Raw genomic sequence first — 14,103 nt, forward strand, 5'->3', positions numbered from 1 at the left:
GACGCTTCCGGCCGACGCAACCCCCTCTGGAGTTTCAGTGACGCTTCCGGCCGACGCAACCCCCTCTGGAGTTTCAGCGACGCTTCCGGCCGACGCAACTTCCTCTGGAGTTTCAGCGACGCTTCCAGCCGAGCAACCCCCTCTGGAGTTTCAGCGACGCTTTCGGTACTTTCTTCAATTCTCTAACAGTCTTTGTGAAGCTAACTCGTTTCTGTTTGCTCGTAACGTAGTTCTCACAAGGACTCATAACAATTTCCGCATCAAATACACCTTGTTCATAGCCGACGGTTTTTCATACATATTCGACAGCGTCTTCAACACACCTGACGTTGTCTTCTCCTTGATAATGTTGAACGCCACGTTTCTGGATAGCATCAACCGGATCAGCCCCAAGGCTTGTTGATCCTTGAGCTTCCACTGTTCCGTGGTCATGGTATCCGGCTTCACCCCCAATAGAGGTTCATGAAGATACCAGTTGTTAGGATCGTACAACAATGCACACGCTCAATCTAGATGAACACAAAGAATGGGATAGAGAAAAGTGCAAGGAGAACTCTGGCTAAAAGGATTTGTTTTTATTGATGACTTCACGTATGTACTGAGAGTACAGAGAATAGAAAGTACATTTTCAAAGAAAGTACATTTTCAAAACTTTACCGGACGGGATATATATATGGTTTAGTTTACTATAGCTTTACCAGATTTAGTCATCTACCATATATAGCTATTTACCATATATAGCTTTACCGGATATAGCTTTACCATATAGCTTTACCGGATATAATAGTTGACCAAGCTATAAATAAGGAGCGGGCTCCATAACCTAACCGTAAAGCCATGGTTGGTCTTTCGGTAGCTTATACAGATATTGCAGTGGGGTGAAAATATTCATAAGAAGGAGAATCTTCTAAGAATAAATTTTAGATGGACTGGATTAGTCTCCATCCCAGTGTCTCCACCTATTATTCGTCTCTAACAAGTTGATCCTCTTTCTATTTAAAGTAGATATTTAAGAAGAAAAATAAATAAATGAGGAAAGCTTCAGAGATTGAGAAATGAAGTAAGGAATTGTTGAACTATAAGTTGAACCACAAGAAATGATATCAAAGAGGGAGATGAACTATGAAGGATAGATAAACAGTTTTTGTTCATATATTATACTAACACTAAGAGATAACTATTTTTAAAATTGTGGTACTACAGGTAAGAGTATTTTTTAATTTTAGAATTCAAAAATCATTTTGGCCATACCTTAATGGTCCTCCCATCGTAAGCATCAATCCACTGGCCGCCAATGAGGCCTTGGCTTCGTAACAGTCCAGAATTACGAAGACGAGCGGCGATGCTCTGCACCTCCGAGCTCATGCTCTGCTCCTCGGAGAGCATACTCTGCGCCTCCGAGCTCATCTGACATTCAAGCACATTTTCATAAGCTCCAATTCTAGAAACTCAAATAGCCAATGAAGAACAAAGGAAGGAGCAATGCGATTACCTGACGAATGAGAAGAGCGTGAGACTGAGATTTCAGCGCAGTAAACACATTACGGAGCCTGCTCGCTCGCACCACTGATCGAGCCGTTGCGATTGCTCTTGCGGCGACCGTCATAGTCATCTTCGTTATCTCTGTTGATTCTTCTTCTTAGTGCATGTATGGATCTGCACAGTGGACGTGCTCACCTTATCTACACGAATTTCGGTACTGGATAAAAAATTTAAAAAGTTTAATTAATAAAAATAACTGAGGGTAAGAACTATCTTTTAATAATATTCTTAAAACATAAAAAGAAATAATGTCAAAAATATCAGTGAAAATTCTATACCAAGTATTTTACAAATTTTAAGTTAAATAATACTTTTCAATTTTCAAAAAATATATATATATATATTATATTTTAAATATCACTCTTTAACTTTTTCAAGATATTAAAAAATTATTACCATTAATATACGGAGGAAACCGATCAATTGACCAAAAAGAAATTTTCGAGATTTTTGACTTTTTATTTTTATTAAAGGTTAAGGGTTTAAATTTAATAGTAGTTTTTGAACCGTGGTACTAACGATTTTATCCCTATACTAATAATAAGGGTAGTTTTTTTAACGTTTAAATTTTTTTTATGGGTTTTAGTAGTGAAAAGTTTGTTTTATCCTTTTAATTATATCATAAATTAAGCTGTTTTCAATCGAGTGAGAGAGTAAAAACCCATTTTTTCAAGATCTAAATTAAGCTGTTTTATCTTTTTAATTAATGCGGAGACAAAAGTCTGTTTTACCCTTTTAGTTATATTTTAATTATATCAAACTCTTTCCCCATTTTTCAAGTCCTAAATTAAATTGTTTTATCCTTTTAATTGCTGTTGAGACAAAAGTCTGTTTTATCCTTTTAATTATATCATAAATTAAGCTGTTTTCAAACCTGGAGAGAGTGAAGACACATTTTTTAAGTCCTAAATTAAGCTGTTTTATCATTTAAATTACTGTTGAGTCAAAACTCTGTCTTATCTTGTTAATTATATTATAAATTAAGCTGCTTTCAAAACTAGTGAGAGAGTGGAGACCTATTTTTCAAGTCCCAAAATTAACACTTAAGGAAACTATTCATCTACTTTCTTATATGGGAAAGAGTGTATTTCATCTTATAAGGTGACGTTCTCAGCTCCTTATTTGGTTAAATCTCGAAAATGATATGCACATTAAATCGGCTACAAAAGTTATTCTCACTCATGCAAATTAAAGAATTAGCTTTCACGTGTACGAGTTCATAACTCACTCAAGATTAAGATTGAATTGATTTGACTTTTTCGTACTATACATAAAATTAAAAAATTGTAAATAAAATAATCAAATTATTATTAAAAATTAAATGATTAATTATGAATCTTTTTAAGCTTGAATTCCAGTATCTAAAACAAAGTTTCGCTCTTACATAGCGTGATAGTGAGAGATACCGTCTCGATCTATTGTATGTGGTAGGAGTGTTCAAATAACTCGATAATCCTACTAACTTGGATTACCCAACTCAAATCATAAATGTTAGGTTGAGTTAGATTTTTTTTTCAATTTGGATCGGTTTGAATTTTTTAAAGTTAGAAAAACTCGAGTTGATTCTCGGTTGACATTTTTTTAGTCGGGTTAACCTGACCAACTTGAAAATAGGGTTAGAACCCAACCCTATTGTACTTTTGAAATTATTATGAAGATTAATAATATTTGACGTTTGTAATCAATATTAGTGATGAATTGTAACTTATGAATGTTTTGATATTTGAACTTTACGAAATTTTACTTATAATGTAATATATTGTAGATAAGTAAAAAATAATAATAATAATAATTAAAAAAAAAACATGTTCTATGTAGGGACGCCCCCCACTTAGAGTAGAGAAACAAGTCATTTCCTTATTGGGACACAACCTCAATAACAACCACATATACCTAGACGATGATATCAATGCAGAATTTCAAGATAGGGCACCTACCGAGAAAAATGATGGGGTAGAATCAAGGCACATAGTGTTAGAATGTGCTCGACATCCACACAACTTGAGAGAATCACATTCGGCCCAAAAAGAACAATGATATAAGTTACTGTAAGAATAATTTCATTCTATCCCGGCTGTTTAATAATAGTCAAACCTCTACTGGTCAATCAACATCTCAAAATTCCGTTCATTCCTCAAACCTCCAGTTGAGTGAGAACTACAAGTATTGCATGTACATCACGAGTAGACAATCACGACTCTCCTATTTTTAAACTCGGCTTCACTAACTTATGTCTAACCCATTTAACGCTCGACTTTAATTGTCATATTATATTTACTTATCTTCCTCGTACTTTCGTGTTTGACCTTCTAGACTTCGTACGAAATGTCTCCCAAAACACCATAAAAAAAAACCCCAAATTTTTAAGACCAAACTGCCCCTTAAACCCCTAGTCAACGATCCAAATAAGAGAAGAAGAAGAAAAAAAAATCTTCCTACCAAAACACAAAATTACAATTATACCCCTGACACGTTTGGTCAAACTCAATTATTCAGAAGAAAAATACATTATTATAAAGACAGCGCAAGTAAAAATCCACCTTGTATTTGTCCAGGTCAAAGATTCAAAACAATTAATTAATTAATTAATTGATTGATTAATTAATTAATTAATAAATAAGCTTCCCACAAAAAGAAAAACACTTATTTTTTCAAAGAAGGGAAAATGATAATTAAGTTAATTAAACACAAATTGTTAATTAGAGAGAGAGAGAATTAGAGCAAACCTAGTTTAGTTCAACCGTGTTGAATTTGATTTCATTCCATTGCTCCAGACTGAATCGTTTCTGTTTTCGGGCTTTGATTTTGACTCTTCTTCGCTTCTCCCCTTTTCCCCTCGTCCTTCGTGTTCTTCCTTTCCTTCTTCCCTTCTCCGTCAAGGAGAGGAGAGAGAAAGAAAGGGCTGCTGCTTTCTCTTCGCCGGCCTTTAGAGAGAGAGAGAGTTGATTGATTGATTGATTGATTGATTGCTTCAGAATTTCAGATTGGATTAAACAAGTATTATACGATTAAAGTCAAACAGCTTCCTTCTATTGTTTAATCTTTGTTTGATTTCCTCTTTTCTCTGAAATCTCCGCTAGTTTTGACGCGGAACCCATCTTTTTCTTCGTGTCTATTTAACTGGGTTTCCTTCTGATTGGGGTTTGAGAGCTTTTAGAAGCGAAGGGGAATCTAGTTATTATGAGTTCGAACACCGCGTCTAGCTCTGGAGGTCCGGAATCGAACGATTCATCGTCTAATAGAAGGAATTCGAAGCGGCCGAAATGTGAGTTTTCATCGATTTGTTATTTCAATTTGTGAGTTTCTTTTTTTGGCGGTATGGAACTTGCTTTTTCTTCTTACTTTTCTTTTACGTTTTGATCTTCTTCGATTGAACTTTTGATGTTTATGCTAACATTTTAAAGCAGCGATTAGGGTTTTGAATTTGGTTTTCCTCCTCCGAGGGAATTCACTGGTTTTAGAGGTTTAGGGTTCTTCCTATACAAGAGTTGATTGGTGTGATTATTGAGGGTTATAAACATTTATACCTGAGTGTTTTAAATTAGACTCTCTCATGTTCTTTGTATGATCATGTAATGATAAAATGATGAACTGATGACTTTTCTGAAGATTAGGTTTATGCTTTGAAATTTCCTGTTTGGAAGTTAGGAATAAAGGCATGTTTATCATTCTATTAGCCTAAATTTTTCTTCACGTTCGGTTTAAATTTCTTCTATTTATATGGAATCTGAAGCGAAATTCTTATCCAGATTCGAGGTTTACCCAGCAGGAGCTTCCAGCGTGTAAACCCATTCTCACACCAAAATGGGTAGGCTCTGTTATTGTTCTTATTTTAATGGATATCTATTTTGATCTTCATTGTATTCAAAATTAAGGAACAAAGTGGAATCTCTCCTCGTGCAGGTGATTTCCGCGTTCATGTTAGTTAGCATTATCTTTGTTCCCATTGGAGTTGCTTCCTTGTTTGCTTCCAGAGATGTACGTTCAAACGAGAATACTTTTCTACTTCCTTCATCGATTTTACGTTCATGGCGTGTTTGTTCTTCAACTGATTTGAGGTGCTTTTCCTCTTCATTAGGTTGTTGAAATAATTGATCGTTATGAAACTGAGTGTATACCAGAAAGATTTAGAAACGACAAGGTCGGGTTCATACAGGGCCCTGTCAGTAAAAGCTGCAGCCGAAATATAACTGTAAGATTCTGGCAGCATAGCTATTTCCATACTTGATTCTTATATGGCAAATTTTCCAAGGCTTTAGAAGTTGCTTGGGTTTGTGGAAGTTATAGCAAATGAAAGAATTTCTTGGCTCGAGATGATCTTGTTATACGGATGCCTTTCAAAGTCTCTTTCGTAATATGTATTTTTGCATCTATTTTTGTGTAGGTGACGAAACGTATGAAGCAACCAATATATGTCTATTACCAGCTTGACAATTTCTATCAGAATCACCGCAGGTACATTGTTCTCTTTATTTTTATGTATGATTGGTGCTGGAAGCATTTGAGGTAGGTTTTTTCTTAAAAAAAATGCATATCCTGTGGTTAACTAGCTTCGAGTATTTACGTTTTTCTAGTATTCTGCATATAAGTACCTGGAATCTTCTTATATGTTTTTCTCGATCTTATGCTGTAAAAAATATTTTATTTGCTTGGAGGTGTTTCATTCTCAAACTTTTTTATGATGCTGTGTAAATCAGATACGTGCAGAGCCGTAGTGATAAGCAATTGAGAGATGCTGGCAGCGAGCGTGATGTAAGCTCTTGCAAGCCTGAAGACAATGCGAACGGGCAGCCAATCGTGCCCTGTGGTTTAATAGCTTGGAGTTTGTTTAATGATACTTATAACTTCACCCTTAACAACAAACAAGTTGCTGTGAACAAGCAGGGTATCTCATGGAAGAGTGACCGGGAACACAAATTCGGCAAGAATGTATTTCCCAAAAACTTTCAGAATGGTACTCTGAAAGGTGGAAAAAGCCTTAATGAATCGATACCAGTAAGTCAAAACTTGTTTTATCTCAACTCTTTATGTATGAGCTATGGCGCTTTGTTCTTGACATGTTCTCGACATTAGAACTCGGAAAACAACTGTTGCCATTATGAAAGAAACGCTGTTGATGTGTACCGGTTGCCTGACCTTATCTTTTGTATTATGTATAACAGTTGAGTCAACAGGAAGATCTTATTGTGTGGATGAGAACTGCTGCTCTTCCCACATTTAGAAAGTTGTATGGAAAGATCGAGGTCGATCTTGAGAAGAACGATTTAATAGTTGTGAATTTGGAGAACAATTACAACACATACAGTTTTAACGGCAAGAAAAAGCTTGTCCTTTCCACAACTAGCTGGCTTGGTGGGAAGAATGACTTTCTTGGCATTGCATATCTTACAGTTGGTGGGTTATGCTTCTTCTTGGCAATGGTTTTCACCGTCGTCTATCTTGTTAAGCCAAGGTAATTTACTTGAAACCCCACTTGAGCTGAACTCCATGAATGAATGGTTATCTTGTTCATAATTTCAAAACTTGGGATGCGTCTGGTTTGAGAACGGTTGGATGACCTGAAAAAATTGGATAAAACGTTTGTTCAATATTACGTGGCGTGCTCTAATTGCTCGTTTCATTAGTCGATTGATCATGGGAGGGGAAGACTGCATATGATGATGTTTTTCTGGTCTCCCAACAGCCTACTTCTGTGTTTAAATTGTGGATTTTTATATACGTTTTTTTTTTCCCACCTTTTGGACGAGAGTACGTTTTAACTAGTTGAACGGTAGCCATATACGCTATAAATTCTAATGTTATTTTGTAACGATTTCAGGCGACTCGGGGACCCAACATATCTATCATGGAATAGAAACCCGAGTGGGCACTAAAACCGGAGCTGCTAGAACACGGTTTGTTGTAATTTTATTTGTAATATTATTTTTATGTGAGCATATTAAGAAACAAAAAGAAAGGGCAGGGTGGTGTATGCAGACAGATTGTTGTATTGGAACTTTTATTTCCCTTTTCATATGAAAGTTGTGTGAGAGTATATGAGATGATAGTGTAACTTCAAATGAGTATATCTCATTATATTAAATAGCTTATGTCCCTTGTGATTAATGGTGGCTACCTTTATCCCTGCAATAAGATGGGGGAAGAAGGGAGTTGGAAAGTTTAGAGCACATATAGAAGTATGTTAGCACTTTTAGCCGGTACGGAACTTTTATAAGGGTGTAGAAATCTCTCTTTAGTAGACACATTTTAAATATGTGAGGTTGACAACAATACGTAATAGATCAAAGCGGATAATATCTACTAGTGGTGGGCTTGGGCTTGTTACAAATGGTATCAGAGCCAATCACTGAGTGATGTGCCAGTGAGGACGCTGGCCCCAAGAGGGGTGGATTGTGAGATCTCGCCTCGATTAGAGAGGGGAACAAAGTATTATTTATAAGGGTGAAAACCTCTCTTAGTAGATGCATTTTAAAATCGTGAAACGGACAACGATACGTAACAGGCTAAAGCGGATAATATTTTCTAGCGGTAGATTTGGGCTATTACAGGTAGAATTCGACTTGCCTTGAGTACTTGCAAGAACGTTCCACTTTGTATCATTGCTCCCGAACGTGAACAAGTCAGTAGAAGACCACCTTTCCTTGTGAGTTGCATTTCTAAATTCGCCGTTTAGACAAGCAGGCAATTAATAACAAAATAACAAAACATGATGACATTCTCAAGACCAAACTAGGATGGTTTACTGAACAATTTGATCTAATTCCATGCTAGAATGCTTCTTTCTCCTTCTCAATTGACGTGGGATCTTATAATTTACTTCCTTCGAGATCCAGCATCTTTATTGACACTCGTTCCTTCTCCAATCGATGTGGAACCTCTCAATCCACTCCTTCGGGGCCAACGTCCTTGCTGGCACACCACCTCGTGTGCACCTTCTTTGGGATTCAGCCTCCTCGTCCTTACTGACACTCGTTTCCTTCTCCAATCGATGTGCAACCTCCCAATCCATCCCCTTCGGGGTCCAGCGTCCTTGCTGACACACCGCCTCGTGTCCACCCCTTTCAGTACTCAGCCTCCTTACTCCTTGACTCTAATACTATTTGTAATAGTCAAAACTCACCGCTAACGGATATTGTTACACCTACTAACCCCAAATTCAACACAATTTCGACCCGAACTTTTAACGAACAGAGCAAAACCTATCGCTCGGACATTTACAGGTTTCTAGCTCATGAAAGACTTTAGCAGGCTGGAGAATTGAGCCCAGCACTTGTTGCGGGAAAACGAGATATATATATATATACATATTAAATCGGTTGGTTGTTTCGGTTCGGTTTTCGGTATAATCGAACCGAAAAAACCGAACCGTTACATTAGGTCCAGTTGCTATTCCCCCCTCATTTTTCCGAAAGAAAAATCCCCAGAAGCTCGTAACATTTGCTGCACTCTGCAAGTTCTCCCTCCCCATTCCGCCGCTATCCGATCAATCGGCCGCCGCAGCTCCACAGAAAATTGGATTCAGAAATACAGAATCTGTGGAACAAGCGAATTACAATTGTAGTCCTCTTTTGTCTCCACTTGCCCCCAACGAACGCTGTTTTCAGTCCTCCGCTTTAATAAGGTAGAAGTGAAGTGTCGTCACTCTTAAATTGATGTATCGAAGTTAGTTTTTGTAAACCTCATGTGGTTGTTTGAATCTGTTCGTCCGGTTGGATGTTCAATTTTGTCGGCCATTTTCTATAGTCAGTTGCCTGCCTAGTGTTTGATGAATTGCCTCACTGTTATGCCTTCTGCGTATGCTCGGATAAGTTCACAATCCGTGTCGAATGATTGTTTGATACAGTGCCTTATTTCATTATTATTATTGTTTTAATTCAGCATTTTTGGTATGCGTATTTCTAGCTTACGAGAGCAGTGGCTAGCTCTAGTGAAGTATATGTTTAGAACAACGATCCAAAGGGAAGTGATATTTGCGCTATCCATCCGAAGTAAATCTCTCGGCAACGTTAGTTGTGCAAATTAGTTGGGGAAGCGGTAGGTAGGCTTTGATGATGAATAAAGCCATTTTTTTACAACTTATTCCAAAACCTTGCCTCCTGACATCAACTAAAGGTGAAAATTAGAAAGTCACGTTGTTTATGATCTTCAGTACTTGTTGCGCTTATATTGGATAGCTTTACTTAATTGTTAATTCCTGCTTTTCCATATTTTGGTTGTTTTCGACTTTACAGTTGTAACGATGCTGTTTCGATTTTACAAGTTCTGGTCCATTATATATTCATATATGATTGATCTATTACTTATTATATATGATTGATCTATTAGTAATTCTGGTGAGTATGTAGTTGTAGAGCATAGCAAGTAAAAAAATATGAACAAGGACAAGATATTTAAGCTAGCCAAGGGCTTCAGAGGCAGGGCTAAGAATTGCATAAGGATTGCTCGAGAGCGGGTGGAGAAGGCTCTCCAGTATTCCTACAGGGACCGTCGCAATAAGAAGAGAGACATGCGCTCCCTTTGGATACAACGCATCAATGCTGGCACACGCCTTTATGGGGTATGTGCATTTCCCTTGAATATTGTTCTTCATTAGACTACTGCAGTTGTTTTTGTTATTTCAATGAGTAACTGTGCCTCTTAAGAATTACTCTTCGTTTTGAATTTCTCAATTTGCTTTCGTTCTTCCTTTCTCTTTCTTGTTTTTTTTTTTTTTATGAAAATAATGATAATATATTATAATGAAAAATAATTTAGAAAAAAAGATTTGGATGGGGATCAGGGATCTCTGAACCCACAAAAAAGTTATTAGAGAAATTTCCCATCTAGAATGTGAATACTTTTACATTCTAAACCTCTGATATTCTCACGTAATTTTTTTAAAGAGAAACAATTTCATTGATGAATGTAATTTACAAAACAAAAGGGTAAGGTTAAAGACCCCAACCCAAGGGACAATAGACTTCTCCAATTAGATAAAGAGAGTCAAGGCTATATAGATGAAAAAACTCGGACAATTTACACCAGGATATCATGTAGCTATCAAAATGACATAGTCGAAATAAGTATCAAAGACTTCAGCTTTTCCCTTGATATTAAAGTTTATAATTTCCATCTTTGATATTCCCACATCCCATAATTTTAGCTTCTGACTTGGCCCTTCAATACTTTCTAGAATTTATTTCTGTAGTTTATGCCAATTTAACCTTCCTGGAATGCTGCTTTCATTTCACGTGGTTCGTGAATTTTACCTCTTTTTGTTTGAACAGCCTGAGTTTAAGAGAAATGAAAACTGCTTTCTGTCAAATAATTACTTTATACTTGTGTTCTGCACGATCAAGCTGCTTCTAGCTACTTTAATAAACCCTACTTGGGGAACACGTTAACTATTCATATTGTTCTAAAATTTTTGTAGGTTTCTTACTTTCTACATCGATGTCAATTGCCTCTTATTTCCAATCAATTGTGAATTCTTTAACATGTTATTCATATTTATCTTATATATATTTGGACAATCTCCCATGTCTACTGACGTTTCTTTTGACTCCCTGCCTACCGTACCAGGTAAATTATGGAAATTTCATGCATGGGCTGATGAAGGAGAACATTCAACTGAATAGAAAAGTATTATCAGAGCTTTCAATGCACGAACCTTACAGTTTCAAGTCCCTGGTAGACATCTCTCGAAATGCATTTCCTGGAAACAAGAATGTAGTGTTTCCCCCAAAGAAGGATGGCATTTCCGTAGTTCTTTAATGGATCATTTAAGAGTCCCCTAGATCTCCAGTTATGTAGAAACTGACTCGGGATGTTTGTCTGGCTTATGATCATTGATAGTTATTGCCTGTTGTTGAGCGTTAATCTGTTCGTTTCTATTGTTGCATTAGTTATCCTAATGTTGCTAGACACTGAAAGGATTCTCTACTTGAAGTGATAAAAATTTTCCTGGATGCTTTGGTTTTAAATCCACAATCAAGGATGTTATTATGTTCTGAAGTTTCTGCAAACGTTCAGTCGAATTTTGTCAGGACATTGACGGAGATGCCTTGTCACTAATTTTTTAGGGCAGATTCATTTTATTGGAAATCTGAAAACTGTGTACAGCATATGTATAGTCCAAACAATTGAATAGTCAGCGAACCACAATTCAAACCACTCTTTCAGGAATTCAAACAACAGACATATTGGTTATTCACCATTCTATGAAGATTTAGGCTTGTGCTCTGGCTTATGAGTGAACTCATGATCCACATGAACAAAAGCTCGATCAACCTCATCAAGCTGTTCAAGTTTATCTTGGAGTGTCTCTCCAATGTCATGCGCTTGACTAAGAGACGTTTCCCCAGGCAACACTATGTCCACCTCCACAAAATAGTTGCATCCAAAGGTATATGCTCTCACTGTATCTATGTTTTTGATTTCCTCATGATGATTCCAGACTAGATATGTTAGCTTAGCCAAGTAGTCTGGCGGGGCAATCCTCCCTATTAGCGACCATACATTTTCCATTACTGTCTTTGACCAGTTGCTGATTGTGTACAATGCTATCTATATATTGAAAGTTATGTTAATGTAGATGTAACTGGTGTGTAAATATGTTTGATGACTAGAGAGACAGATATGAATGTTGTGTGTGGTGAACTTACTAGGATAGCCCCAAGGGGATCAAGCCACCAGTAGAATCTGATAGCCAAAAGGGCAGTCGCAAGTCCAATTGTATTTGTAATTACATCAAAGAAATGGTCCTGGGCATAGGCTCTTATAATTTCATTTTTGAATCTGCGACAGTATACTGTGAGGCATAGTTTCACTACTGTCACAGATGCCATTATTCCGACCATCCATCTTACTTTCTCTTGATCTCCATCTGGTTGAGCCTGCAATCAATTCGTAGACAAATGATGGTATGTTCTTTTGTATCAATTAATAACCAAGCCTGTTTACCTTGGAAATAAGTTCTCGAGCTGATTCAAGTAATATTTGTATTCCAAGAGTTGCCATGACGGATGCAAACACGACGATTCCCTGCATAAATCTGAAAGGTTAGTCCATGCTATTTTGCTTTCTCTGTGTGTTCTAACATGATTTGACTTTTATTCTGCTTGTGAACTTGTTTATTAATTGCATGACAACGTAAAAGAGTTTTTAGCATTAGTCTTGAAAAATATAAGGTTTGTTATTTCTCCATTTAGACCATCCTTCATTTTCTTAGATTAGCATTCCCATTCTTCATTCAACAGAGACTTAAATAGCCAAGTTTTGTTGATAGAGATAACTTGCCACTGGTTGCATTCGATTCTTTCCTATAGGATAATGATACTGATTTGGCTTTCTCATAGCATTAGCTGTAAACCATAATATAAACCCTGATAAAAGATCCAACAGGGAATCTAGTGTTGAAGCTATAACTGCAAGTGATCTGCTCTCAACTGAAGCATATACTTTCGCGACGAAGATCACCATGTTAGCTATGTTGGATGCATATATTGCCAGTCTCTCACGGTACGCCTCTTGCTTCTCTTCATCCTGATATATAAGAAACTAGGTGAATGTGTCTGATAAGAAGTTGTGACTGTTAGAGAGTGAAATACAAGACAGACCTCAGTTAAAGGTCCAGGTACAATACCCAGTTCATTGTAGGAGTCAACCTCATTGAATCCTTTTAGAAGACTTTTCTGCCTTTCATAGTACGTAGCAACCTTTCTCTGTCTCTCTAGCAGCAAGATAAAAACGCTCATTAGTTTCACCTCCTAAACTCAAGGTTCTCAACAGTAGAAGAACTATTTATTCAAGAACTAGAAATTGATAATAAAGCTTACTCCATGACTTCCAGTAATAAACAATGCCATGATGAGATCTCTTGTTTGTAGCAGGCAAGCAGAACTCGTCCATGTTCAGTCGCCACGAGGGAATCTTCGTCACCATTCCATCTGTTCCAGCAGCCACACCCTCCGGCGACAAAAGCTCTGTTCTGAAAGAATCCGTTCTGGGATTATCCGTCATTTTTGTTCTTAACCCGACTAAGAATCTGGTTAAAAGGAAGAAGTCCTCTGTTACTTGAAACTAGAGAGACCATTATAAAGGGGAAGACAATAGTGCAGTGTTGCTGAGGAAGTTGGAGACGTTGAATATAATAGGGGAAAGTGGATTCAGTAAACAAGGGCATGGAAAGGGCCGGAAGGGGTGATTTGAAGGTTTTGCATTAAATAATTGAAATACATGGGGTTTTGGGAATTGCTTTGTAGGATTTCACGTGCTTTCTTGCAAGCATAACAGAATCATCGATGCTTTTTTTCAACTTCGGCATATAATGATTGTTTTCAAATCTTTGTGAAGGTTTCTTTGGTGTTTAATGTATGGAAGGAAGACTGGTACAAAGCTTCAACGTCCAATCTTTTTTTGTTAACGGTGGTGAAACCACAAGGGTTTGCCGGTTCTTTGTACATAAATCTTTGTGATGGTTTTGCGCAGCGTCAGTAGTTCTCCCGCTTCCAGGATCAATTCTCCCATTTGTCGCTCATAAAAAGAACTAGCAGATCATTACCCTGATGATTTAATAAATGG

The 14,103-nt window shown here is 37.0% G+C and overlaps 4 protein-coding genes across 4 annotated transcripts in view; 2 read left to right on the forward strand and 2 right to left on the reverse strand.

Moving 5' to 3' along the window:
• The window catches only part of LOC111451231 (succinate-semialdehyde dehydrogenase, mitochondrial), a 49,342-nt gene that overhangs the window by 13,981 nt on the left and 21,258 nt on the right, over positions 1-14,103 (reverse strand). The window lies entirely within an intron of this gene.
• Positions 4,265-7,647, forward strand: LOC111451236 (ALA-interacting subunit 3). Its single transcript, XM_023091580.1, has 8 exons — positions 4,265-4,807; positions 5,292-5,350; positions 5,446-5,520; positions 5,621-5,734; positions 5,927-5,997; positions 6,240-6,537; positions 6,705-6,994; positions 7,361-7,647. Exons 1-8 carry the CDS (start codon positions 4,723-4,725, stop codon positions 7,413-7,415), a joined length of 1,047 nt encoding a protein of 348 aa, XP_022947348.1. The 5' UTR covers positions 4,265-4,722; the 3' UTR covers positions 7,416-7,647.
• On the forward strand, positions 8,923-11,511 carry LOC111451238 (50S ribosomal protein L20-like). Its single transcript, XM_023091583.1, has 3 exons — positions 8,923-9,163; positions 9,888-10,099; positions 11,104-11,511. The coding sequence occupies exons 2-3, from the start codon at positions 9,914-9,916 to the stop codon at positions 11,293-11,295; spliced, it is 378 nt and encodes a 125-aa protein (XP_022947351.1). The 5' UTR covers positions 8,923-9,163; positions 9,888-9,913; the 3' UTR covers positions 11,296-11,511.
• LOC111451233 (metal tolerance protein 9-like) lies at positions 11,740-13,560 on the reverse strand. Its single transcript, XM_023091577.1, has 6 exons — positions 13,359-13,560; positions 13,140-13,252; positions 12,820-13,065; positions 12,484-12,564; positions 12,186-12,416; positions 11,740-12,087 (listed from the first exon to the last, which is right to left on the reverse strand). The coding sequence occupies exons 1-6, from the start codon at positions 13,540-13,542 to the stop codon at positions 11,740-11,742; spliced, it is 1,203 nt and encodes a 400-aa protein (XP_022947345.1). The 5' UTR covers positions 13,543-13,560.

The sequence above is a fragment of the Cucurbita moschata genome, unplaced genomic scaffold, assembly GCF_002738365.1.
Source record: "Cucurbita moschata cultivar Rifu unplaced genomic scaffold, Cmos_1.0 Cmo_Scf00013, whole genome shotgun sequence".
NCBI classification, from domain to species: Eukaryota; Viridiplantae; Streptophyta; class Magnoliopsida; order Cucurbitales; family Cucurbitaceae; genus Cucurbita; species Cucurbita moschata.

What these genes read in the sequence shown, in the direction of transcription:
- LOC111451233 (XM_023091577.1), bottom strand. Translation starts at nt 13,542, where the DNA reads ATGACGGATAATCCCAGAACGGATTCTTTCAGAACAGAGCTTTTGTCG. An exon ending in TTATTACTGGAAGTCATGGA is followed by an intron (nt 13,253 to 13,358) that starts GTAAGCTTTATT and finishes TCTTGCTGCTAG; the next exon opens with AGAGACAGAGAAAGGTTGCT. An exon ending in AGAATCGAATGCAACCAGTG is followed by an intron (nt 12,565 to 12,819) that starts GCAAGTTATCTC and finishes AGATTTATGCAG; the next exon opens with GGAATCGTCGTGTTTGCATC.
- LOC111451238 (XM_023091583.1), top strand. Translation starts at nt 9,914, where the DNA reads ATGAACAAGGACAAGATATTTAAGCTAGCCAAGGGCTTCAGAGGCAGG. An exon ending in CTGGCACACGCCTTTATGGG is followed by an intron (nt 10,100 to 11,103) that starts GTATGTGCATTT and finishes CTACCGTACCAG; the next exon opens with GTAAATTATGGAAATTTCAT.
- LOC111451236 (XM_023091580.1), top strand. Translation starts at nt 4,723, where the DNA reads ATGAGTTCGAACACCGCGTCTAGCTCTGGAGGTCCGGAATCGAACGAT. An exon ending in GAATTCGAAGCGGCCGAAAT is followed by an intron (nt 4,808 to 5,291) that starts GTGAGTTTTCAT and finishes ATTCTTATCCAG; the next exon opens with ATTCGAGGTTTACCCAGCAG. An exon ending in GTCTATCTTGTTAAGCCAAG is followed by an intron (nt 6,995 to 7,360) that starts GTAATTTACTTG and finishes TAACGATTTCAG; the next exon opens with GCGACTCGGGGACCCAACAT.